The sequence below is a fragment of the Talpa europaea genome (genome assembly GCF_964194135.1).
Source record: "Talpa europaea genome assembly, chromosome: 5".
Classification (NCBI taxonomy): Eukaryota; Metazoa; Chordata; class Mammalia; order Eulipotyphla; family Talpidae; genus Talpa; species Talpa europaea.
In genome coordinates this window covers 137,173,361-137,200,995 of record NC_140071.1, presented here as the reverse complement: position 1 = coordinate 137,200,995, position 27,635 = coordinate 137,173,361, and the positions used below count along the sequence as shown (strand labels likewise).

Sequence of the window (27,635 nt, the reverse complement as noted above, 5' to 3'; positions counted from 1 at the left end):
CTCATGATTTCTCATGTCCCGTGGACTGGCTGCATGGACCTTGGGGCCAGCTGAACCCCTCTTTCTCTACAGGTGGACTCTCACCCTCCAGGTGGCCATCTGGTGGGGGGGTTATATATCCCGGGCAAGAGAGCAAGATGGACCCCTATGGCCTCTGAAACCCAAGCTCAAAATTAGCATGAGGCCACATCCGCCACATTCTTTTGGACAAGGCGAGTGGTACTTGAGGGCTTAGAAAACAGATCCACCCCCTGAAGAAGGGTCTACGAAGAATTTGAGACCATTTGTAATTGACCTCACTAGGATCCTTTGATGGAGCGGTGCTGGCTGAACCAGCGTCCGAAGGGGCTGCTGGTCCTTCTGTCCCTGGGTCTTGCATGTTTCCTTCCCCGAACCCACTGCCCGCTGGAGGCCGCCACTTAAAACCTCCTCGCCTTTCTTCTCAGCGAACACACACATCATTATGTGAGCCTTCACGTCTTCAGGCATGAAAATGAGTGTAAGTGGCAGACTATGTTCAGGGCCAGTCACATTTCCTCTGCAAACTGACGATTCATGTTCTCTACTCCAGTGTTTCATAGATGTGTTAGAGCGCTGCATAGATTCTAAACTACAAAAGTTTCCTCCAAAGTCGTAACAATTTGCCAAGCTTCCAGTGCAGGACTGCAATCCCAGAGTTCCCCAGTCACGATGGCTGTGTGGTTAATTTTGCCAACTTTTGAGGGAAGGGGTTTAACTTTGGAGTCTTTAGCATGAAGGACAAGATATTAAATATAAATATATATATTCACAGACTGGAAAAATGAAAGATTTCCCCCCGTGCACAGCCTATGGAGCTGGATACAGTGAGCTTCTCTCATCTCGATGCTAAAAAATGCCCACTCTTTGCCCTTTTAGTTCCAATGGAATCCTAAAAGCTAGTGCACTATCTAATGTGCTTGTTATATTTTTTAGAATATAATCAGCTTGGAAGAGCACATTCCTGTGTGGGAGGCCCATGGATTTGGAGTCTTTCTAATGAACCCAGGAGTTGGTGCTGTGAACTCAGCCTCTCTCTGGGGCTGCTTCTGCACACATTCATCCTGGATGAAGGACTCAAAATGCTTCTGAAACAGAAAGAAGGGGTCTCCAGTCACCTGGCTGCCCTTCTTCAAATACAGCTCATGTGCATGAGTGTGCATATGTGTTTATGTACAGGAGGGTGTGTGTGTGTTTCCTTCCAAGGGAGCTTATATGGCCACACATATGTTAGCAGATGGTGTTAGTAAAGCAGAAAGGTCTCATTACAAGCAAATGATGGGGAGTTTCTTATATTGCCCCCCAAAAAGAAAGGACAATGGCATCTAAAGATTTTTCCTTTAAAAAGAAATCACATGACCCTTAAGTATTTTTATAATATGCACTATAATTTTTTATTATGCCTTTAAATAAAAACACCAACTATGGCACTATAATTTTGTTCACTCATGGAAATCAGTTGGTGGTCCCTGTATTTATTTATTGATAACAGTAAAAATTGACCCCTGTCTACACTGATTCACTGGGTTTCTAGAAGGTTCAAATGAGATCCTAAATATATATACTATATACATACATATATGTGTGTGTGCGTGTGTGTATTCTGAAAGACCCCAAGCAGAAAGCATCTGCAGTAAATGGATAGAGTTTTTACCTCGGGAATTTCATTCAGGAGAGTTCTCATGTCTTTGAAGTTGCTGTTTACGAGATTCCCAGTCTTCTTGATCTGTGTCCGGAGGCGCTGGTTGGCCAGAAAACCACATAAGATGCCAAAGCTGCAGCAAAGAAAAGGGGGTGGGAGAGCATTGACTGTGAGACCCAGGTGGAGTGCGGGGTACAGGGCAGCCCTGCAGACCAGCCTGTGTAGAACCCCAGCAGGGACAGGCTTCCTCCACCATGACCTGCCACTGTCCAGAATGCGCTGCACCTGCTGCTACACACCCCACATTTGAACTTGCTCCTGCTCCCCAGAGAAGGCCACTAGGATAAATGCCCAGATGCTAAGAGAGGACTGGGCTTTCTACTGGTTTTGGTTTCTCTGATGGTCTTTGTCATCCTTACAGTGACCAGTCTGAACAGAAAAGTAAGTTATTTAGCATGAAGATGCCACGGAAGCAACGGGCAGTAGGCTCCACACTCTGTCGGACCGTTTTTATATAAACATCAAAGCCAAAACAAATGATGGCACTGAAAGGCAGTGGCTGTATTTGGGGAGGTGGCTCATGACGTCCCCGGTGTGTTGGCTTCAATGCCATTGGTGCTCACGTACTTACAACTTAACTTAAACAGACTCCAACCAAGAGTTTCAAAACCCTACATGACAGGCATCTTGCATGAAAAGCTACCCCAAAATTAAAAAAAAAATCCCAGTCATGTAAATTGTCCACATTTAATCATCTTAAGGCCTCTTAATGCTGCCTAGTTAATAAACCATCTCCTAACTTGAACTAATCTGATCAATTGGTCAAATTGTTTTTGTGTCCAAGCCTTTGGACACCAAAAGGTTACTTCCGCCCTGGCTAAATGTCAGGCCTTCTTGGATTTTTCCACTAGATGGCAGCAGGGAACGACAAACTCAGCAACACAACACATCATTTTACTTAATGGAAGCTAATAATGAAATAATTTGTAGTCATCTATGGACGGTCTGGATATGTTTCTAGAACACAGTCTTGCAAGTAACAGGCAGACTCGGGGGGGAGAAAAATCCCAATGCAGAAAATTAATACTTTGCGTCTTCACAAAAAGCATCTTCAGAGGCTTTACATATTCGTGTATTTGCAGCTAGGGGCCCCCAACGGTGCGCTTCCGTGCAAAAGTCACAAGTGGCTTGGAAGCCTCTCAGGCCTGGTAAGAGGCGGCCGTCCTCCACCCACTCAGGGTCGGGACTCACTCCCAGGAGGGCCGGTTCACAGCTGGCCTGGCGTCCAGCGCCCCTTCCCATGGCAGCGTCACGAGAGCACGCGGGTCCCCCCGTCACTCGCGCCCAGGGCCCAGCAACTTTCTCATTGGCGCTTTGCGGTAAACTCTGTCCTGGAGTTGGGGCTTGGGTTCCGGTCCCACTGCCGCCACTTCTCGTGCCCTGCGAGCCGGGGAAGTCACTTTGCTTCCGTGCACTCAGCTGGTGTCGCCAAACTGAAGATCGGCTGTTTCTCAAACTGCAAGGACGGGGGGCTGGAGGGCCACTGGCTCTCTGAGAATTCCCTTTTGAAATCGGGGTTCTTGCAGATGGTAATCGCAAGCACAAGCACATTGGCCACATCCTGTGCCATCTGGAGTGACCACCCGATCGCCTGTTTTTGTCAGTCATAAGTCTGCCTGGAGGGTTCGAGGGAGACGTTCCTCGCTGGCCAGTAATAGTAAATGATGCACTCGGGCCAAATCAGACCAAGTGACCCCAAACGACAGCTTGGCGAAATGTGTGCAGAAGGAAAAAGACAAGAGCGGAGTCATCACATCCTCCTGGGGCTGTCTTTGCCAAATTTCAAGCACGCTATTTACCAGGAAGCCGCGGGGTCAGCATCTGAATACGGCTCCCACCACAAGATTTCACCCGGGGACTGTTGCTCTTGGTCCTTAACACGTCCAAGGGGCTTTTCATTCATCGTGCTACAGACCCATTTTGTCACATGTGAAGTCAAAAGGAACTTGGGAAGAAACAAAGCAACAGGCAAATTCACTTGGCTTCCACTACCTCCTTGCATGGGAGAGAGCCCCCAGCCTTGAACTCCAGGACGATCTCCCTGGAATTCTACGGGGTATTTCTTGCTTCATGCTTTGCTCTGTTTTGTTTTTACATAGGCTTGATTTCACCCACGAGAGGTGGAAACCGCTTCTTTGTCAACTTCGCACAACGCAAAGTCTCTTGTCCATGGTTCGTGTTCCGTGAAGGTGGGTTTAAGGGCTGGAAATTGATCCAGTTGGCCCATTAGAAGATTAGCTGTATGTTTGAAGGGTTATCTCAGGAACTGTCTTTGTTTCTTTATTGAATAAATGCCTTTACTCAAAAGGTCACCAATCAGTAAAATGAATTTGTAATGCAACACTGCAATACGGCACTGAATTTCAATGCAACATTTGAAAAAGACCCACATTTCTGCTAATCAATGATGGATCCAATTAAAATAAAAGCACTGATGCGAAAAAACTGTACTAAACAGTATGATGGCATAGAATTCAGCAACTTTCAAAAGCTGATTTTAGGAACCATAACCCATTGTAAATTTTGTATTTAAATGAAGGATGGCAGACTCAGCTGTCTATGTGGCAGGCAGAAAGCATGAGGCATTTTGGGCTGTGTGCCCCCCGGAGCTGAAGGAAGCGGTGGGGAAGGAGGCACTGGAGTTCTGACAAGAGCACCGTGCTAAAGGCCAGTATGGTGGGATCTTCCGATTAATCACAAAGATCTGGAAACCTGGATTGTTATGTAACATCTCATTTTAAAATATTAACAACAAATCAAAGCAAAAACTTAACCAATTTGACCAACTGATGGGTCTCCATTTGCAATCCCTAAGCCTCTATTGAAATGTGGATAGAAAATAAAGAATTTATACTTCTCGCTGCAGATGAGTTAGACATTCCTTACGATTTTAAGCAAAAAAAGAAAGAAAGAAATCACATGCATTCATTTTTTAGCCACCACCAGTCAACTATTAAGATAGGAGGATACCAGGGGAAATACACAAAATTTCAACTTACACAAAAAAGGAGTAAACTACTAAGACTCTCAACTCTCTGCCATTTCACTGAAGCATGTACCTTCAGGCAGTGCGACACAATTTGTTGGAATTCTTAGCATCAGATAGGAATTATTTATTTTGTTTGCATGTCAATATCTATCTCCTGTATTTTAGTATGCACATGCCAGTTTTCTCACATATACACTTAAAAGTAATACTAAGAGCTTTTAAAGAGTAAGGCTAAACCTTTAAAATTGGAAGCAAATTTTTCTACCCATTTGTATTGACTCAGTGAAATTAGCCAGTCAAAGCCAAATAAATGTTTTTGGTCTATAGCTGAGCTCTTATTTTTAAAGGTAAAATTTTAATTTCGTTTTTAACTAAGTACCCTTTCTTTTACATTAAGAAAGCCTCGTGATTTCCAGGCATACTAGCTTAATTTCTTTCCAGAACCTTGAGGCCTCTAAGCCAGGCATTGACAATCACATCCTAATAAAAAGCGAACTTGGAAAAGAGCCATCTTCCTGAAAATGACTGGGATTCAGTTTTCACCGTGGCGATTGGCAAAAGCTGACTTACCGTACTTGGAAACTTAGAAATACATTGAAGAAAGAAAGGCAAGGCTGTTCCCTTTGTTTATAACCTTTTTGAAATTCTGAAAAATGCAGTGATGACAAGGAAGAAGGAAAGCAAGGAGAGGAAACTTGGCTTTTTTCTAGTGTAAGGCACATCTGCTTAAACAGTCTACAGTGAGAAGTAGAAATCTGATCCGCTGATGGTCAAACAGACTTCTATAAACACATGTCAACGTCTGTGGGACTCAAACATTCCACAGCAGCCTCTGGAAAAGTTCAGAGAAAGAACATGACTGCACAGATCCCACATACGCCGGGGCATTTTCCATTCACACCTCTGCATTGCTCAACTTAAAAAATATTTACTTTTTTTTTTTTAAATAAAGAAGGATGACTATACTATCAGAGCACTGGAGACTAATTTAAAACCTGACTTTAATTTTAATTGTAACACTTTGTATCGAGAGGAAAAGAACTGGAACCTAGTATGACAAAAAGTCAGTAGATCAGTTTAGATTTTAAAATCCTCTGTAAAGATTATTTATTAATAGTTTCCAGACTCTGCTGAGGGCGGTGGAAACCCCAGGTTCAACCCTCCTTCCTTTCTCTTTCTATTTTGTTCACAATCTTCTCCCCCTTATTTTATCTAATCTTCTGATTGTGTTGACAGGTTTTCTTCTCCTTCCTATCTGCTTACAACATAGAAATTTGTGATTCCCCCATCCTTTAATCTTTTGGCTAGTTTTGAGTACTTGCAAACTATCCACCACCTATCTCTATTAAGGGACTTGTATTTGCAAACCAATGGGGACATCAAATTAACTATTGCAAATAAAAAAAAAAAAAGGCAAAGAAGTTGAAACTCCTACTCTGAATTTAAAATAAACAATGCCTAGTAGTACTCACTTCTATGTATTTCTAACACATAGGTAAATTCGATGCATTAGGTAAAATAGTCTTAAATTTGTTGCTTAGTCTCCAATAGTTGATCAACTTTGGTTTAATTATGTTGATATTTAAAATTGTAACTTTCAAATTAAAAAGTTTTACTTGGGTGAAGAACAAAATCTTAATTGAATAGGTAAGGGATAATAGAATCACAGTGCATATTTTTTTAATTAATTAATTAATTTATTTATTTATACAAGCACTGGGTACAGTCAGAAGCGCGGGAGGGTGAGAGAATTCACCAGAGCCAGAGCGGGGAGCAGAGCAGGCAGAAGGACCGAAGGACACTGCTGAGGGGAGCAGTGGGCGGCAGGAGAGGTCTGCGCGCCATGTGGGATCCTTGCCCGGTGACCGGGGATCGAACCGGCGCTGCAGAGGCTGCGGGCAGCTTCGCAACCCAGCGCTCAACCGCTGCGCCACCGGGGAGGTCCTACAGTGCATATTTTTTAAAAAGAAGTTTCCAAACTAAAATATGCTCAGGAGTAAAACACTTACTTTAATTTGTTTGATGGGTCTGCATTCTTGAAAATAAAACATAGTAGCATATATTTTATATATAAATGAACATCAAACTTCTTTCTGACTTTGTAGTTTTGTTGTTTAGAAATAGTGTATATAATTCAATCAGTTCAGGGTGAACTATAACGCGTACGATACAGAAAGTATATAATATCTCATTGTACATAATGCAAAATAAAGCCCAGTTAAAAACAAAAACCCAATCCAGGTCATATTCTTCATTAAAAATGAAGTAATGTATTATGCAATAAACATTTATTCAGCTAAATGAGTAACTGCATGCACTATGTTCCTGACATTACATGCCACGCCTGTATCAAATGAAAAACTAGTTACTTGCTAAGTAAATCATCACATTAAAAAGAAACCTTAAGGGCAAGTATTTCCAAATGATACTCTGACACCTGAGCCTCAGGGACCCTGACTGTCAGAGGCTTTGGATGAATGAAGGGTGGACATTCGACTCTGGGCCGGGACTGACATTTCCTGGCAGCTGGGGCAGAGGTGACATCCCTCAGCTGGGGCCTGTGCATTCCTGAAAACACTTCAAATACAAAGCAGGGAGACAGGACATCTGGAATGACCATTGGCTGATCCTAAACTGCCTTTCATAGTCTGATGTGAAGGAATAGTCAGTTGTAAATTATTTAAAGAGGAGAGCGATGTGGGGGGTGGGGCGGATAAAGGGAATGGGGTAGCAACGAGCGATGGGGAAGAGGGATGCACAAATCAGTATGGGTCCTGTCTCCCTGCAGGCTGCCTGTCCCCAAGCAGGTATTGAAGATGGGGCCGCTCTGGGAGGGGACGCCTCTGCAGTCCCAGGTGGATGAGGACATCTCCCATTGGAAAACTGTGCCACAGGGGCGGCTCCCACACGCATTTAGGGAACACAGGTACCACGCGAACTTCCAATGAGCCTGACTTCTTTTTCACGCATCCCGCGCACTCATTTTTGTCCTCTCTCTTCTGTTCTGTTGCTGTTTTTTCTTAAACTCACGGCATGGCTGTTAAAACAAGACACTCCCCATTGACCTGAAAATCAGCCCTCGTCCAGGTTCTACTTGCCTTGCAAATACACAGACCACCGAGAGGGAGATGGCGAAGAACTTCTTCAGGAAGGGCCCGTTTTTCTTCTGTCGCTGGTGCATTTCGCCACCGCACTTGTTACAGCAGCGACACACCCCGAAGCAGATGCCCACCAAAGGCATCAGAATCACAAAGAGCAGACCCAGGCCGGCACAAAAAATAACCCCGAGTTGGCCTACCACAATCTGCAAGGCAAGCAGAGGAACAGCGTGGAGGTGACACAAAGCAGCAAGTAGGACATCCCAGAAGCCCACATGTCATGCTTTTAAATCTACTTGCATCATGAGTTGAATCTGCATGTGTGTGTGTGCGTGTGCGTGTGCATGTGTGTGTGTGTGTGTGTCTTTCCATTTGGAAGCTCCTTCTTGAAACCCAGGAAGCGGGGATTTGAGTTGTCAGAATATGGGACACCAAGTGGCTACTATCTCTTTCCACCTGCCAGGAAAATGGTTAAATGCAGAGTCAAGGGTACAGAGATGTGTTGCTTTTCATTTCTGAACTTGATCAAAACTGGAAGAGAAGGTTAGAGGAGGTGGCAAACACGAAACTGGAACAACTTAGCATCACAGTGGGGATGACAGTGAAGAAAGGAAGGTTATGGCAAAAGTGTTCCTAGGCCAAGTGACATGAAAGAGCAGCAGACAAGGACTTTACCTGTACAATCAAGTACACATGTTCTGGCTGTTGTAGCCCAAGCCATTGAGGAGTTTGTTTAAGGAGGCGGCAGCATGCAACAAGAAAACAGAAAAAGTTTGATTAACCACAACTGAGAACATGAATTTTGCACACAGAGATAATCACGTTTCGAGAAGGATGAACACAGACAGGAATTGAAATTGAATGTTGATCAGAAAGGGAGGGCTTTGGGGTAGAGTCAAGTACTGGAACTTTGGAGTGTGCACTTGGATTTCTCGAAGGATCTCGAATCAGTGAAGCGATCAGTTGTGAACAGGGAATTGAAGCTGGGACCGCTTCACATACATCTGCAAGATCTTCATGAAAAAGTATTAGTGACTATCTGGAACCCTTTCTAAAATGAAAATCCAATGTCATTCCCTTGTTTAAAAGCATTCCAAGGATTCCCACCATTTTATATCCACTCTTCTTAATATGGTCATATTATTTATTCTTGGCCTTATGTCCCCACTCTTTTAAACTCTTCCAGTCTCCGAAGGCTAAGATCATGGTCTCTCTCCTTCCTTCCTCATTCTGGGTTTGATAAGCTGCTTCCTCACCCAAAACGTCATTCCTACCTCTCTTCCCCTGATGAAATTCAAGTCTTGGCATGGATATTGCTTCCTCCAGGAAGTCTTCCATGATAACCCAGTCTGGATTTGCTGACATTGCTCCTTTGTGCTCCCTGGGGTCCTTCTCAGAGTGACTGGCCCCATGGTCATGCTTGCCACACTCTGCCATGTGCGCAGCCTGGGGTGTAGGGTGCGACAGCCCCCCAGCTTTGAATCAGACAAACTGACGAATTGAGGGAGTAGGTGCCACTGAGTTGGAACGGCAAATCCTAAATGGTAATCCAGGGACAGGGGTGGATCAGCTATGAGAATGGACCAATCCGTAGAAAAATAAAGAAGATACAGTGAATTTCCCATGAATTAAATGTACTCAATTTATAAGACTCTCCCTTTGGGGGCGGGGTGATATTTGTATGAAGGGAGCTAAGGTTATTATTGCTGTTATGGTTATTTGTGGATTTCTATAGCTTCATCTGTGTGGTCCTCCTATCTTCTTCTGGCTCCATCATTTCAAATCTTCTCTTCCTGAGCCTCCATTTCTGCCTATTTCTTCCAGAAATAACCAGCCACTGTCATATCCGATGGCTCCCTAAGTCCAAAGCCCAGCTCTTGAGGGTGTCCTCCCTGCGCACAGCTCGAGACACTCAGAGGAGAGCTGTTTCTCCCCAATTAGCCACCTCAGGACTATAGCATGGTGGCCCGGAATGCGTTTAATCTTTTTGGTGGGGTGTTTGGAGTAAGACTGATCTGGGCACGAACCCCAGCTTGGCCATTAGTGGCTGCGAAGCCTTGGACAAGTCCCTAGCCTTGCTGAGTGGAGGGTTGTCTTGTGTCTCCAGCACGGGGACACTTGTGCTGGGACAGGAGTTGTGAGTTCTTGAATAATCCAGGACTGGCACATGGCAGGTGACCCCAGAGAGGCAGATGGCACAGAAAGACTCACTGTAAGTAGCTTTCTGACTTGAATGTGCTATAATATACAGTAAGAATCTGTGGCTTGTATTATACCACGTAGAGAACAACAATGCGTAATTCAATGTTTTCGTATCTCGGCAAAGAAGACACATTAAGAAACCTATGTGGGGTGCTTTGGTTTTTTACCTGGAGAAAGGCTGGTTCGCAATATGCTGTTATAATTTGGACACGGAGATCCTTGGTTTTGAAAACAGAGATATTGTTCACAAAAACACAAACAAACAAGAAGCCGTAGGGAAGGTTTGTGCATCCAGCTGAGTGTTTGCAAAGAGCAATGAGGGGCTCTTGTCCATTCACTCTACTTGGCAGCCCCACTCACCCTTGTGACACCAAGCCACAAAGTCATCGCCAAAGAGAAAATCTCTGGCCAAAATTAGCTGTCTTTCCTCCACCATCCTCTGAATGTTGCTTATAAATATACCCATTTCCTTCTGCTTTTTCTTCCCTAAATAATTAGGTACCATCTCTGCCAACCTAGCTCTTAGCCCCCCCAAGACCAGGGGTTACCTCCCTCCTCCATATTTTCTTCCGTTCTAAACAGAAGCCCACACAGACCTTGCTCAAAGCCAGGGCTACTTTTCAACAAATTATCTTTTAAAAGTTCCCACAGTTCAAATCTCTTGGGGGGGGGGGGTCTCCTAAGGAATGCTGGCTTTTTAAATAACACCCAGCTTGAAAGGTGAGAGTTTCTTCAAATGCTACTTTGCACGTTTCTGCTGCCATTCAAATGAGATTGAGAAGTTGTCTCCAGATTCCAAGTCCTTAGTCACAAAAGGTCACAAAATCCATAGGTTCAGCAACCCCTGGTTTGAAGATATATTTTCGAGCCACCCCAAATTTGTCTCATACTTATTTTTTAATAACTAATACATCAATGAAAATTACCTTTTTAGAATTATATATGAAGTCAAGCCTCTTTTGCAGTATTCTTCTTATAGCATCTAGGGGCAAAACCACAGAACAATATAAAGATTAGTTTTTCAATAAAAATACAAAATGCCTCTTTAGAAAATCAAGGTCTATATATACTCACCAATTATAGTACCTCTATAGAACATTAATATAATTTTATTCCTATTTCTTAACGTGGGAAAATAACTGAATGAACGAGGCTCTGACCAGAATTGAAGAATGCACAATGGATATCTTTTACTTACTACTTTGGCGGTGGCAGAATGGATGGGCTGCCACTTTTAAGAGTTTTCAATGTCTCACAATATGCCTAAATGTTTACCAGCAAACCACACACCTCATTGATAACCATTGATAAAAGATTACATTGAAATGGCTCCTTCTTAATTATTTGGAACCACAAAAGCAATTGATTTTTTAATCATTTCACATTTATGTAGTATTTTATAAATGACTTAATAATTAATGTAATCCAAGAGTTAATGAGGTGAGACCTCCTTCTTTTCCTGTCTCTTGGGGTGTAGGAATACCCTGGAATGCTGAACAAAACTGGTCCTTCTATGCAGGTTCATATGGGGCATCCCAAGAAACAACATGTACATTGTCCACACTCAGGGCCAAGTTATCCATTTTCCCTCAACTTCTGTGAGTCTGTAAGCAGCTCTTGGTCAGAGCCAGACATATATGGCAGATCAAGGCAAAATCCTGAAGTCCAGGGGCCTCCTTGGTGGCGCAAGGGGTTAAGCACCACACTATGAAGCAATCCAAAGCCTCTGCAGCACGAGTTCAATCCCCAGCCAGCCAGGGAGCTACCCACATGGCACAGCAGACCTCTCCTGCCGCCTGCTGCTCCCCTCAGCAGTGTACTTTGTCAGTCTGCCTGTTCTGTTCCCCGCTCTGTCTCTGGTGAATCCTCTCACACCCCACCCCCCACATCTCTGGCCTGTACTCCCAGCTTTTGTATGCATAAATAAATAAATCTTTAAAAAAAAAATCCTGAAGTCCAAGAGGACGCTGAGACATAGAATGCATCAGCGTGCCTGGCGCCTGCCATTACCTCCACAGCAGACTAAGTCACGAGAGGGACATCTTCAATGGGAATTGAACTTGTTAGCAGGAGCAAATGGTGTCCCTTACCCTAACTAAAAAAAGCCTTAACCAAGGAAGACTCCCAGCCTTTTCCTAATTTATGTTTCCTCTACCTATAGCTTATCCCGCCAGCTTTGGCTAAATGATGGTTGACTGATTTTTCAGGAGAGGTTGCACACCCACAACAAAGCAAGCCGACTGGGGCTTGGGGAACCTGTTAGGTTGGCACTAAAATAAAACTGAAATGTTCAAAGACATTCAAAGGTGGGGATTTCTGTATTCATAAAAGAGAATGCATAAGAAGATATTCGGATCCAGAAAAATCGTCACAAAATGCAATTCAGTACAACTCTGCTATAACGCTCTTCTCACACGAGTCTTCTCACTCCTGGGTCTTCAAAGCTTCAGTGGTCTCCTGCAGCCTGAGAACAGGTCTATGAACTTTTCCAAAGTTTTACTGTCAATCGAACTTTCTAATCTGAAAAAGACGTGTTCCTAGCTGGTTTAAATGATGAACTCAAGCATGTCTTTGCTGGCAAAATACTTATGGAAAATGCTGTCAGGTAACTGTTGTGCTGGGAAATGCTTCCAAGGGAGGTTGTGACTGAGTTGGCAGAAGGCCTTGGTACCTCCCCCAGGGTAAACCACGGGGAAGAGCTGGCTAGAGGAGTTGGGAGCACCGCCTCCAGGCTCAGAGAGCTCTTCCCAGAGGAGAATGCTGATTTAAGTTAAGGCACAAGTTAGTTAGTGAAAATATAAACTTTTCTGTGGATTGTATGTGGCCCCAAGCACTTCCTGCAGAGCTCCCATCTGGAAGAGATCTCGGATTACTGTAGCTGAGTCTGGTCTTCCTTCTTTGGTCTAGGGTTTGCTGGTTTTTTTATTTTTATGCCTTAAACTTCCTGATTCAGATTTCCAAAATGAAAGTTGTTTCTCCTTTCGACAGAAAAATAGCTCGTTCATTGGAACAAAGTCAGAAATTTCTTGTCATTTGGAAACTTTGTCTCAGTTGACATTTCATCAAGAAAAAAAATGTTTAAGGAACCAATGCATTGCATGAAAATGATTAAATCTATGTTAAATCAGCATAGCAGATGTGATCCTTTCTGGCAGCTGATAGATTATTTGAAAAAGAACAAGCTGGGGGTCATGCCTTAGACATTTTCCTTTCACTGAAGCATGCATGTAAATGCACATTCATTTGCCCACCATTTGATGCAAAGTCACAGTCCTTTTTCTGAGTTTGAGTCTTCTGGTTAGAATGAAGGTGAGTGGAGAGAGCTCCTCACTCAGTTCAAAGTGGGCTGTGCCAAGCACTCCCTTTCCAAACCACAAGCTTAGGGTAGGTGAAAGTGGCTTCATCGGTGCAGAGTCACGCCAGCTACACTTTGAGCAGAAACTTTGGAGAAAGCATTAAGTGACAAGAGACTCTGCCTCAAGCTATGAAGGGACCTGGCTTCACTGCTTCTTCAGTGACTGGGAGAAGGTGAGGGCTGAGCTGTTCTCCTGTTATACTCTCCTCCCCAGCACCATCTTCCTCAGGTTTGAGATTCTTCAAAATCAGTGTTTAGGAGGGGAAAGGTATCTACATCTCTCCCCATCTTTCTCTGTAATCACTTGCTCTTTTCTAAATTCTCCTTCCAGCACCCTGTTAGCCAGTTAACCTAATATGCTGATCATGAAGTCACAATGTTTTCTGGTTTCCTCCTTCTTTGTTAGGGTTCTGAGTCAATGGAAGAAAAAAAATAATTGGGAAAATGTGGCTATTATTCTTAATGAGAATTAATTGTAAAAAATCAGAATTCTTCTTAATTTTGGTAGGTTGGTAATGATACGTGGATTGTCAGAAATATCCATTTTTTGAGAAATGCACATTGAGGTGGAGGGTGAACTGAGGTTGCTATTGTTTAAATGCTCTGGAAAAGGAAAATGGGGGGCGGGGAGTAAGAGGTAGATGAAGCAAATATGACAAAAAGAGATAACTTTTTCATCTGGACAACTGACATGTGCTGAGTCACTGTATTACTCTTTCCAGTTGGGGTAGGTTTGAAATTTTTCATTATGGTTTATGTTAAATCTTGCGTCTCTCAAATTCCATCATCCAACTCATCACATCTAATCTACTTTGAGTGGCATCATCTACTAATTATTTCTGTGGCCTCTCACCTCTCTGCTACACCATTCTTCTTCTACACAGTGCTGTTGACTAGCCTCCAACCCTTTGCCATGGCCTTCACTAATTTTCTTTAAGGCTTTCCCTAATAGGACCCTATCAAAGAGAGCAAAGCCTTTACAGCCAGTGTGATCAAACCTCAATCCTGGTTTACCTGGATGGTTCTAGTTTACACCTGTTATCCTGGCCTAATCATTACCAGTGCTCCTTCTGCTCTTAAAAATATCCTAGTTTAGACAAATTAAATGATCACCCTAAATCAGTTGATCCCGAGTTCACACTCCAGACATGATATTCTGTGACCTTGGAAAACTCTGGGCCTCAGTTTGTTATCTATAAAATGGAGGTAATAATACCTACCACTAAAACAATTATAGGTGCAAATCTCTGAACAAGATGCCCAGCACACATGACCCCTCTGAAGTTTGTTGATATTATTCCTCCATCCATCAAAAACCCTCGGTCTATCCTTCCAGGTTAAAACTTGAAGTCTTCAGCTTACTTTTTCTCTTGCTAACTACCTACAATTCATCACTCACTTGTGATACTGAAATGAGAGACAGATGCTCCCTGGATGATTCTCCACAAACATATTTCATTGCTTCAACTAAAGAACCATCTATCCCTTAAAGCAGGAAATGTTCTCTCTCCTAAGCCCTAACCCGGGCTACGCACCTGTGCCAGGTGGTCAATAAAACTCATGCACCCTGAATTAGGCACCTTAAAAAGCTAACATTCTTCTAGGCAAGAATACTTTCCTTGAAAAAAAAATCTATAAATACTTACAGAAATACTTTAATTCAGAAGATTTGTTGTGTTTTGTTTTAAGAAGTCCCCACATGTCTATCACCCCAACATCTTTATTGAGACCCAAAGGGGATGGGTTAAGAATTCAAAGACTTCTTACAAACTAAAACACAATCCTGAGTCATCATTATGTTGAACTTTAAAACCCCAGCCATTCCAGTGGTACATTAAACATCAGACAAAACCTTATTTCCCTATAGCCTAAGTCCTCAATTCAGTTTGCTTTTTTAAGGTGCAACCCATTTTTTAAGCCTCATTTATCATAGTGAAAAATCATTATGATTAAAATCCCCCCAGCACAGTCACTTCTATGTAATCCACACACAGGAGACCAGTGGTATGTGGCTCGAAACCAGACATCTGACTTGTTCTGTTATTCTCCCAGGCTGTACTTCTACGCTTACATCTGCATGAGGATATAGTGTGATTTTAGATATAGAAAAACAAAAACAAAGCATTTGCCTAGGGGGAAGAAAATGAAAAACAGACCAAATGTAAGCAGAGGTTATCTTTGGGTAGAGAATGGGCCCTTTTTGTTTGTTTCCATGTGTTTTGTAGGAGTATACAGCTCTCAGAACAGGAAAATAAAGGTATGTATGTCTGCTGTGCGTGCAGTGAATGGCATTACAAAGAGTGATTGAACCGTGGGCTCACTTAGTCAACAAGAGCACATTTATTCCAACAAAGCTTCCCCCATTTTCTCCAAGCACCAGGAGTCCAATTCCCCACCGCAAAGAAGGCACCGTGGGCCTGTGTGCCCAGAGACCTCCTGGCAACGCCTCCTGTCCTCTTTCCTGCTGGCTGATCTGACCAGCCAGCTCAGTCTGGCCCTAGGGCCTTCCCGTCTCCAGCCTTAGTGTTCTCACCTGGAAAAGAAAGCACGGAACTGGATGACTGCTCCTGCTCGGATGACCTTCCTAAATGACAACTCCCCTACAACCAAATGGCCCAAAGCCAATTCACAGTAAGCAGATTAGGCAGCGGGTTTCTAGATAAAGAGGGGCCAGCAGGGACTCAGAATTAAAACAACGATGACAAGACCCTAATACCTAACTTGGTAAAAAGGCTTCTCACAGGCAAATGCCTCAGAAAGGAAACAGATGGGAAAGTGGTCGCTCTCAGAGAAATCAGAAATACATGTTCAACTGATGAAATGCGACGTCCCTTACAATCAGTGCAGGTTTGCGAGTGCCCAGCCCATCACTGCGTGTGGCATGAGCCAGGGCGGACCTCCTGGTTAACTGACTTTTCCTCCAAAAGCTTTGGAAATGAACCTATCTTTGGAGAAATAACTCTACGCAGTGAAAAGAATTTTAAATGCATGACTAACAAGTGAAAAAGTGGAAATAAAAACAGGAAGGAATGAGTGAGTTTCCATGTGATTCTATCCACTTTCTCCATGAAGCATGAGGTCATTGGCTGGCAGAGGAGGGCTCAGGGTAGAAATATGAGAGGAAAAGAGAAAGGATGTAAGTAGATGCGGGAGCGGGATTAACGGAGCGGAGAGGGCTCAGGAGCAGCAGGGTCCTCAGTGATCTGGGGGTGCACATGTAAATCCAGTCTGGAAGGCGCGGCTCCCTTTCGTCTGGGGGCTCTTGGTTGCTCCAATAGACATAATTGTGAGCAGGTCTGGGGTTTTGCGGAAGAGACTCATCGTGGGGGAGAGAGGAGGGCAGGGGGATGTTTGCAACTCAGACTGTGGTTGCTTATGAAGGGACGATGAGGGGGCTGTGGGGGAGAAGCTGGAGAAGCACAGGCCAGGCGTGTCTTGTGGTTTTGTCAGGGAAGCCACTTGCATGTGAGGAATCATGGCAGGGTCGTGAGACACCAGCACTGTGAGGATGCTGGAACCAGCTGTCCTGGCAGGAGGTGGGACATTTGGCCGGAAGGCACAGCAGTGTGAGGGCCTGTGTCAGGAAGGAGCTTGCAGAGTTTCAGGAGCTGGAGGCACCGTGGCCACAGCTGGGCAGACAAGTGCGCATCCACTTACGGAGGAGGCTGATATTGTTGGGCTCGCACTACGTTTCAGGCTCTGTGCTGGGCTCGGGGGACCCGGAGGGGAACACAATAAACAGAGCCCATGTCTCCGGATGCTTAGAGTCTGATAAACAAAAAAAGAAAAACCAAATATTTTCTAGAACACCAGGGTACATGTTGCCAAGAATAACAAAGAAGCAAGGGAGGGGCTGCTAAACCAGACAGCATGGCCAGAGGCCATCTCTCTAAGGAGCTGGCACTTGAGCAAAGACCCTAGAGACTGGAGAGGCCACACACAGGAGAGCCGCCAAAGCAAAGGGGACAGCAGATGCTGAGGGGCTGAGGCAGGACAAGAAGCAGCCTTGTCAGGAGAGCAGCAGGCCAGGGGTGCATGGCCACAGTCATTTCACGGGGGAGACTGTGTGCACCCCTCCCTGGGCCACTGCTACGTCCTGGTGCCAGATTTGAAATGCACTCTGCCCAGGCCAGCGAAGGGTCCTCAGGAAGACCTGCCTGCCCTGCGTCTGCAGGCCTCATCTGTGAGGGTGGAGAGCTGTGCCCCGCAGGTCCGAAGAGCACATCTGTTTATGCTCAGCTTTCTACCCCAAAGACGTACTGGGAATGGCCCTTTAAAGAAATGGAATTCCCAGCAAGGCTGGCAGGCTGGGGTGCTGGGCGGTTTCATGCCCTGGAGTTGCTGAAGCCCCGCCTGTAGCCTGTAGCCTACAGTGAAACCTCGTTAGGCTGGGCTCGGTCAGCCGGTCCCCAGGGGGAGGTTCCGCCCCCTATAACCTCCCCGCCCCAGGGTGCCAGGCCATTTACTTCCCACAGGGTTTGGAAAGAGCCATGATCTCAACGAATTCGGGTCACACGGCATCAGCAACACCACCAAATTAAAACATTTTCAAAGCGTAGTTCAGGATCCCATAGATCCTGCAGGAGGGAAGAGACGGGGCAGAAAGGCCCACACAGGAAGCAGCTATGGGACCCTTTTCTCTGAGAAGTCTCCTCCCCCCTCGATGTCAAACAGAAACGCGGTGGCTCAAGCCGCTTTCTGTAAAGTGCTCACCACCCTCCTTGCCCGCCACAGACTCCGCGGACCCAGGCCGCGCCTGGGGCTCCACATCCCCCTCCTCTGCTTTGGATTTATTGAGCTCTTTCATTAAAAAAAAAAAAAAAAAACCCACTCAATAAAGATTTGGCCTATAGGGCCTTTTATTTGTATTCCTATTCTCCCTGGGCTTATAGACAAAATTAAAATAATATGAATAACGAGGATGGAAATGGAAGCTCCGAGGAGGTGCGAGGGCCGGCTCTGGGTGAGCGGCTCTGGGTGAGGAAACTGCCCAGAAGCCCCCGGGCTCCACGGCCCCCCACTCACCTCGTGTGTTTGTGAGCAAGGAGCCCCGAAGCACTGGGCACTCTGTGTCTGGGCCTGTGGCTAAAGGGGAGAACTGGAGGGGGGCAATGCTTGAATTCCCCAGCAGGCCCCTAGAATTGTTCAGGCCAGATGCTCAGGAAACACTCGAGACTAGAAAAAGTTTTTCTCCCCACGTTCTCACAAAAAAGAAACTCAACAACGGCCTCAACGACAACTCAGGTGACAAGGAAGCAGGAGCTCCGTGTCCTCGTGCAGGTGCCCCGCAGGGAGGAGGCGCGCGGGGCTGGGCGTGCGTCAGCCCAGGGCCCGGCTCGGAGCTCAGGACGGGGCTGACAGGACACACAGGGACTCGGGAATTTCCACCAGAACGGATCACACGGACTTATACTTCCTCTCTGTTGTTCATTCCTTTTCAAAAAGGCAAACTTCATTCAGCTGACTTCAGTCAAACCCGGCGAAAAAAAATGAGAAAGCCAATTGGAAATGATAAGCTATTAGAAATTAAAAATGAGACCGCCACATTTCAAACCCACAGAGGAAAACCTAAAAAATTGTTCTCAGGAGAAATTTTATAGACTTTAATGGATGTATGTAGGAAATAAGGATAAAAATGAAACAAATCAACGTTTATCAAAAAGAAAGTGCAATAGACTTCCAAGCATCAATGGAGGAATTAGTAAAAACAATGGAGCGACCAAAAAAAAAACAAAAACAAAAACAAAAAACAAAACAAAAAAAAAAACAAACCAAAACAAAACAATGGAGTGATATCCAGAGAACAATTACGGGGAAAGCACAGGAGCCCTGTCCAATATCACAGGGAAGACTGACCTGGAAAGCAAGCTGCACAATGTCTAAAAAGGTACCTTGAGCCTCCTGGGTGGCCTAGGGGCTGAGTCTCAGGCTATCACTGCTGTGGCCTGAGTTCGATCCCCAGCCAAGGAGCTACCCACATGGCACAGCAGACCTCTCCTCTCTCCCTGCTGCTCCCCTCAGCAGTGTATTTCAGTGGATCCAGCTGCTCTGCTCCCCACTCTGTCTCTGGTGAATCCCCTCACCACCCCCCACCTCTTTCTCCCTCTCTCTTTTTAAAGATTTATTTATTTATGCATAAGAGAGCTGGGGAACAGGCCAGGGATGCAGGTGGTGAGAGGACTCACCAGAGACAGAGTGGGGAACAGAAAGGCAGACTGACAGAAGTACACTGCTGAGGGGAGCAGCAGGCGAGACAGGAGAGGTCTACCATACCATGGGGGTTGCTCCCTGACCAGCCAGGGATCAAATTCATGCTGCAGAGGCCACGGATTGCTTAACCCCTTGAGCCACCAGGGAGTCCGCTCTCTCTCTTTTTAACTCTTTAGCTGAGAGAGAAGAATCTTTGTGATCTAAATGCATGGATGATGTGACTCTGATATGTAAATGTCACTCTTCAGGAGCTAAAGCCGACTTTCCAGCTACCCAGTACCTTTTCTCAAAAACACTGGTGACGAGACCACCTGCCAGGTGCCATTGCACTTCGGCAAATGCCATTTCACTTCTTTGCTAAGTGGGCGGACTGTTTTGCTGGATCTTTTCCAACAAAGTTGCACAGAGGACATAGCTTACACAGCAGAAATCTCATCTCAGTTCTGGGGCAGGACATTCAAGATCCAGGTGTCATGCTCCCTTTGAAGACTCAGGGTTTGTTCTAGATCTCTCCCAGCTTCCGCTAGTTCCTGGGCTTATGGCCACATAAGTCCAATCTTCACAGGAAATCCTCCCTGTGTCTGTATCTGTCTCCAAATCTCTCCTTTTATAACGGTGCTGGTCATGCTGGATCAAGGCTCACCCTAATACTGTCCAACCTCATGTTAACTAATTGCATTTTCAACAACCTTATCTCCAAATAAAATCACATCAGAGGGACTAGGGGTTAGCGATCAATGAATTGGTGACAGAAAAGAAAGAAAAAAATCAACCCAATAATACTGCATTTGCTCCCAAGTTTCTTTCTGCCTCTTCATGAATAAAGAGTACAAATGTGTAATTAAATTTTACATCAACCACGGAACTAGGAACATAAAAAAGAATGAACGCTGGAAATGAAGTCAAATGTTCCATAAAGATTTAACAAAGGCCCGTCAATTTAGATGAAATTACCGTGGGTAAACTGCTCTTTTGCAAATAGCAAACGAAAAATCTAGAACTTTGAACTCCAAGTGGTTTTGCTCCACTTCAAAGAAATTAAAACAAGGAAGCCAGAAATTATAGAGAATGTATTTTTGGAGCTGTTTATATCAGAAACGCTAATCATGAAACTTCAAACAATTAACTCATAATAAAAAATTTAAGCCTTGGACTTACATCAAAAGATCAGTCAGTGAAAGCTTTTAGTTCCGGGCTTATAGAACCTGTTTATTTTAGAAACAGACATGGAGCGATGGCCACAAATTCAAGTCAAAGAATATGCAAAGTATCTCACTGTTTCCTTACGCGTTTTAAGATATTTGAGAGTGTGTTTGCAAGCATGTTGAAAAGACTAGTGCTGTTGTAAATGAAGAAATCTAAACCATGATCATCAATGTCGCTAACATCACAGTCATCATAATGAAGAGACAGACACTACCTATCTCCTGACGCAAATTATAATTGCATCTTGGAGTTGTTTTTTGCCCCGAAAATGAATCTTCATCTGATCTTCACACGTACTAGCTTATAGGAGATGCCAAGGACAGAGGCACATGCAAAGACCACCCTAAAGATAGAATCAGCCATGTGCAGTCAATGACAAAATACCCCAGAAAAAGCAACTAGATTTTTCAATAGAGAAATTACAAGGGGGAAAAAAAACATGGAGGGGCATCCTATTGGAAGCACATCAACCAACTGCAGTGGGTGGGCATATTTGTGTCCTGAATGAAATAAACTTTTCTAAAATAGACATGAGACAACCAAGAAATCTGAACACTCCCTGAATAGTTGATCTTGTTGAGCTACCCACATGGCGAGGCAGACCTCTCCTGTCTTGCCCGCTGCTCCCCTGGGCATACTTTCAGTCCATCTGCCTGTTCTGCTCCGTGCTCTGTCTCTGGTGAATTCTTTCACCCTCCCGCGCCTCTGGCCTGTACCCCAGCTCTTGTATAAATAAATAAATCTTTAAAAAAAAAAGTTCTTATCAACAAAGTAAAAGTGGCCACCATGAGCGTGGACGCCAACGCCAAGCCACCTGGACTTGAGCTTCTGCACTGGAGAGCCATGGGGCCTGGTCAAGTCAGCTCCCTGAACTGCAGCCCCCTCTCCATACAAAGCGAGCAGGAGCCCCCAGGGCGCTGGTGGGTCTGAACTGCCACAGACACACGGAGCTGCCCGCTGCTGCAATGCTAGGATGAGAGGAGGTGACAGCTGTGGGCTGCCCGAATAGTGAGCGACACTGGAGAGGGAGGACCAACAAATATTTGTTCTTCCCCTCCACCACCTTCTTTATGGGCCAGGCCCATTGTCAATACCCGAAGGGGACAGTCTGGTTTTGTCCGGTTTAGGTAAGAACACACAGCTGCTGGAGAGAAAATAACATCCTCCATTTAGGTGGCTGACCGCCCTGCCACCCCCTTCAAGAGAAGCACCTCCCTGCTGAGTGCCCCGGGGCAGTGAAGGCCCCCAGGCTGGGGCCCAGGCAGCGTCACCCTTGCTGGCCCACGGCTGGCAACACCCTGGTGGCCTCACAGGAGTGACTACGTGTAACTCCCCGGCCTTGTCCAGGAAGCTGGCCTGAAACCTGGGATGTTGACAGCCTGGTTCTCACCCAGAGGACTATGGAAAGGGTGGGGGGACTGCACCAGAGTGGGCTAGGGAGGGGGGGTGACATGGTGACCAGCAGAGTGCAGCCAGGAGAGTCCCGAGGGCGCGCTCTGCCCCTGGGGGCTGACCTGCACCGGGGAGTCACCTGGGATCCTGATGATAAATTCCTTTTTTCCCCCCATTTCCTAAGCTAATAGGTGTGTGCTACCTGCAACAGACTGTGCTTCCACTGACTCGAGCACCCCGAGGGCCTCTCAAATCCTGCAGAAACCAAGCTTAACTCTTTCTTCTTCCCACTTATCCTTCCCACCCCTGCTGGATCCCAAAAGTAAATCAGATTAGCCTAAAATGCAGTTAGAAATAGGTCAACCATCCCAAAATCTAATTTAAAAATATATCAAAATGGGACGGAAAATAATTCTTGAGAATTTCTATGAAAATAGAAGCAGAAGAGACTGTTTTTTTCTCTCTGCTTACTCCATCAGACGGGCGCTGACCCGGGTCAGGACTTAAGTGGGGTCCATCACAGACACAGGACTGAAGAGGCGCTGCTCGCCATCGCACCACATCACCTGCAATGCGCACTTGTGCCGAAATGAGTTTCCACAGCACACATGCTCACGTCTAAAACCCTGGGGTAAAATAAAAGGGAGATAAATTACACACAAGCTGAGCTGCAGGATACAGGACAAACAGCCCGTCCTGGAGACAGGGGTTCTCAGTTTGCTCCTCCAGCTGCCCCTGGCCAAGCCATCGTGTTCCGACTTGGTTTCCCATCTGCCCCAGGAGATAGAATCAGCAGAAAGGCCACTATCATCTCCTCCCAGAGTCGTTGGAAGATGCCAGCACTGAGCAAGCACGCCCGCTGCAGACCTGGGCAGCAGGAGAGACCCGGGAATGCAGAGAGCAAGAGGCTGCCTAATGCGGGTCCTTCTGTGGGAGCAAAGACCAAGCGGTGGCCTCGCAGTGCACGCAAGCCCTGGCTCTAGCTGCTACTCCGCTACTGGGGCTTTCCAGGAGACCCAGAGGCTACATTTCCAGAGTGATGGAGCTTCTTTTGGGGGGGAAAGATATTTATCTATTTATGCATATAAGAGCTGGGGTGTAGGCTAGAGGTGTGGGGAGTGAGAGGACTCACCAGAGACAGAGTGGGGAGCAGAGAGGTGGATCTACTGAAATACATTGTTGAGGGGAGCAGCAGGGGAGACAGGAGAGGTCTGCTGGGCCATGTGGGTCAGCTCCCTGGCTGGGGATCGAACTCGTGCTGCTGATAGCGTCATTGTGCTCAGACTTAACCCCTTGCACTGCCAGGGAGGCCCCTGGAGCTGCTGCTTACCAGACAGTTCCTTATAGAATGTTTGGGGGTGGGGGACAACAGCAGAAAGGCATTTTAAGGATCCCTCCTGGAGACAACTTCTTGTGCCCCCCTCTGACACCGATCCTGGCATCTAATTTGACCAATTCTTCCTCTCAAATCATAAAATAATAGTGGCCACATTTATTGAGGACTTGCAGGCAAGATTTAAGCAGAGGGTTTACGGAGGATTTGAGGGTGGGTGGGGCGTGGGGACCTGCATCTGAAGAGATGTGAACCTGTACCCCCAAATCACAAACAGGCTGCACAGCACCAGTACTTCAATGCATACATGCCTGCACACTTACTAGATAGAAATCTGTGAAACAGATAAGTAAAAATAAACACAAGCTTTCCATACGTCATCTCATTTGAGCCTCATGGATAAAAGCTATAAAGTAGGTTTTGAACACAGTCAGGTCACACAGCCGTGAGAACAGAGGTTCTGAAAACTAAACAGCTTGGCCAATATCACACAGCAGATAAATGGCAAAAGGCAGGACTTGAACCTGGCTCTCTGCACTTGAGATGCAGCCTGCACCAAAGCCCCCTCCCCCCCCCCGCCCCCTCACTCTGTTAGTTCCTTATGGGCTCCCTCTCGGCTGCAGGGGACCCACCTCCCACGACCCCTCCTACCAGCTGCTGTTGGATTTTTTCTCCAAACCCCTATTCCCCTTCTACCCGGTTCCCAGTACCCAGCAAGGCAGACCCAGAAAGGAGGGGATTTCAATAGTAATTGCCAATGAATGGCCCCTCGCCTGGAAGTCTGCCTAAGCTTCCTCCCCTGCCAAATTCCCCGGCCTGCCTGCCAGGGTCCTCCAGCTCAGGCTGCCCCAAGCTTGGCCGACTTTCCCCAGAAACACCCACCTCACGCTTCTCCTCCACGCTCCCGCCATGCTGTTCCTCTGCCTGGAAAGCATTCTCCCTGACGCCCCTGGTCATCCTGCCATCAGGATGATGAACTGAATGAACAGACGAACAACACCCCAGCCCACCCGGTGTCCACCATCACTGTCCCCTTAGCAAGCCGAAGCCCAGCCCAGCCCAGGGCACTGCTCTGGCAGCTTCAGACCAAGGTGGGCATTTATGACACAGCCGCGCAGATGCTAGAGCATATTCTGGCACAGTGTGTCGGCACCTGGTCTAAGCTAAGCTAAGCTTTTCTTCCACCCAGGAGGTAGGTCTTTGCCTCACGCCCAGGCTAAACAAAACCTCTCCAACCTGCTTCTACAAGGACACAACATCGGCTTCTCTTTAGAGAATTCCAAATGCCAAATTTGGTAGACCGCTTTAGCTGGATGTGAGATGTGAAAACAGAAAACTCCCCATTCCCATGGCACAAAAGAGGTGGCCCAGGCTTCAGCCCCCTCCGTCCTCTTCTGTCCCAGCACCAGCACGTGGCATTCACATGGCCTCTACTCTTCCCAGTGAAAGAATGCACCTAGGTTCTGTGATGCACCTGACTCACCTTCTGTGAAGTTACCACTCCATGGAGGAGCCACCTGCAGTTTTCTGCTCTGGTTAGTGCATTGCTAGTTGAGCTAATAAATAGGAATCGATCTTTCTCATTCTCTCTCACTCAGAGTGTGTGTGTGTGTGTGTGTGTGTGTGCGCACGCCCTGTCACTTATGAAGACGTCCATCTATGATTTGGCTCTTGTGAAAGGGGCTCCCCCATAAGGAAAGACCACAATTGCCTCATATGGGTCTTTTATCCTGCAAAGCACCTTACGGGCACTCTGAGGCTAATCATGACATCTAGTAATGGCAAGAACACAAATGATGGCAATGTAGAAGAAAATCAACACTCCAAGACGTCACCCCCCCATGTTCAATGTCATCTGCTTTAAGTCACTAATCATTTATTTTGAAAAGGACAGTGCTGGTCTGCTCTGGCCTATTTTTGAAATTTGGGGGAATTTCTGTCCCCAAAGGCATAAGCACAGATGAAGTTCGAGGGACACGCAAGGCTGGCGCCCCAGGTTCCATGGGACTGAGGCGATCCGGACGCCTCCGTCTAGACTAATGATGTTAATGGATTCAGAGTCACCGAATGGACTAGAAGTCTGTGCCACCTGAAGGAGGTCCTCCAACCTGATTACTGAAAGGAAGGCTTCCCAGGACACTACTTTCTCTTGTAAAATAAGCCGGTGAAGCCTTCCTCAGCAATCTGAAAGGAGCCATAAACCAACATATGGAAAGAGATTATGGGATGAACTAATTACACGTTCCTTAGAGTGGAACATGGGTGTTTCGCAATCTTCTTGAGGAAGTCAAAGTAAATCCATATGAAACAACTGAATTCTGTGTCTTTTACATAAAAAAATAAAGAAACCAAGACAAGAAACACTATTTGGCATGTTTAGTCAATGATTTTTCTGTCAAGACCTACAAATAAACAGAGAACGATCTGTTGACAACAGTGAACACTATTCAACATTAAGAAATAAACTCAGTTTATTGTCTATGCTGTCCTTTGGCGTTCCCGTTTTTATGAGCCTGACATAAACAGTAACCAGCATTCACGGAGGAGTCTCCTCCACGACAAGAGGGCCACAGAGTGATGTATTCATTGAACTGAAACTTAAACTACCAAAAAATTGAGAACCACACTTCAGATTTTTCCATTCCTTAAAGTAAGACCAAAAGACTAAAACAAAATTTAGCATGCAAGTATTTTATGAAAATTTATAAATTGTCCATAATATGAACGTAATATAAATAAGTCCACAATTCTCTCTCTCTCTCTCTCTCTCTCACATACACACACACACACACACACACACACACACACGCACATACACGGACCTCTTATGAATAACAGCTGCCAGTTAAGGGAGCTCATAAACATAACTACGCTTTTTTCCAGCTTTTAGTGATCAGTGACAGGACTCATGTCTCTGTCATTAAAAGAACACGCTGAGGGTAGTTGTAGCATTAAGATTATAAAAAACACCCCTGGAGGGGGGGACCCCATGCCGCTGAATCATGGGCTGTGTTACCTCAACTTAATAAAAAGGCAATCAGAAGTGCAGGTGGCCAAGCCCTCACAGCAGACCCTTCCTCGAGATCGCTTTCATTCTCATCACCCCGTTTAAGAAGACACTGTGCCCCAGAGACACAGAGAAGCACAGACAAGCATGGAGCCGGGGAAGCAGGAGGTGGGGGCGGGCCACAAAGTCCCGACAAGTGCCCTCCACCCCCGCCCCAGCTCTCAGCACTAACGTAAATAGCAGCTACTCAAGGAAGCAGGTTACTTGGGGCCTGTCCTTGGCCTAAGCAATGTCAAAATTGCGTTTTGTGGGGGTGAAGGAGAGTGAAGGGGTCAAGCTGGGAGGCCATTATCAGCGTCTCACTGCAAGACAGAGCATTTGCATTTTCAGCCTTCATTTTGTAGTCCAAGTTTACCCATATTTTATCCAAATATTTACCTTTTGTATGTATTGGAGAATAATTCATTGCCAGAGGAGGAGGAGGAGGGTGGTGGGGAGAGAGAGAAGGAAGCTGAAACAGCGGAAAGCCAACGTCGACGACAGAGTTTGACTCGCCTTCCCGACAACACGCTTAACCCGGCCCGGGTTTCCTCGACTTGGGCCTGAGCCCCCTCTGCGTGGGTGATGCCATCCCCTCCACCTCGTCCCCTGCAGTCCTGCCTGCCCTGATGGGGTCCCTCCCGCGGGCACCTACCTTCCGGGAGGGCCCCGGGCAGGACCACGTGGAGGAAGCCGCGGGCCAGCCCCAAGAGCAGCGGCTGGGGCTCCCGGAAGACATCCGCCTCGTAGCGGGCAGGCGGCAGGGCGAATTCCAGCCGCTCAGGCTCCCCGGGCCCGGTGCAGGCCACCAGCCCCAGCAGCAGCAGGCAGCTGAGACTCAGCTGACACAGGAGCATAGTCAGCGCGAGCCCCCAAACATGAGGCAGAGCGGGGAGGCCTCCCTTCTCGGAGCAAGCCTCTCCGAAGACAGCGGAGACGCAGCGAGGGCTGGGTCAGCCGAGGCTCCCGCTTTCTGGCCGGTCTGGCGCGGTGAGGGGCTGGGTCTTCTCCTGGAGCTCAGTTGCTCAAGGCACCATCCCTGGCAGGGAGAGAAGGGGCAGCGGTCACCACGGTGCGCAGCCTG

General features: G+C 46.3%; 1 protein-coding gene across 1 annotated transcript in view; it reads right to left on the bottom strand.

The window, feature by feature from the left end:
- The window catches only part of PROM1 (prominin 1), a gene marked incomplete at both ends in the record, with an annotated part of 49,914 nt that extends 22,506 nt beyond the window's left edge, over positions 1-27,408 (bottom strand). Inside the window, 4 exons of the mRNA XM_084233024.1 lie at positions 1,673-1,793; positions 7,808-8,013; positions 24,388-24,482; positions 27,207-27,408. Of these exons, the coding sequence (XP_084089150.1) occupies positions 1,673-1,793; positions 7,808-8,013; positions 24,388-24,482; positions 27,207-27,408 (624 nt within the window). The remainder of the gene's footprint in view (positions 1-1,672; positions 1,794-7,807; positions 8,014-24,387; positions 24,483-27,206) is intronic.
- Positions 27,409-27,635: the final 227 nt, after the last annotated feature.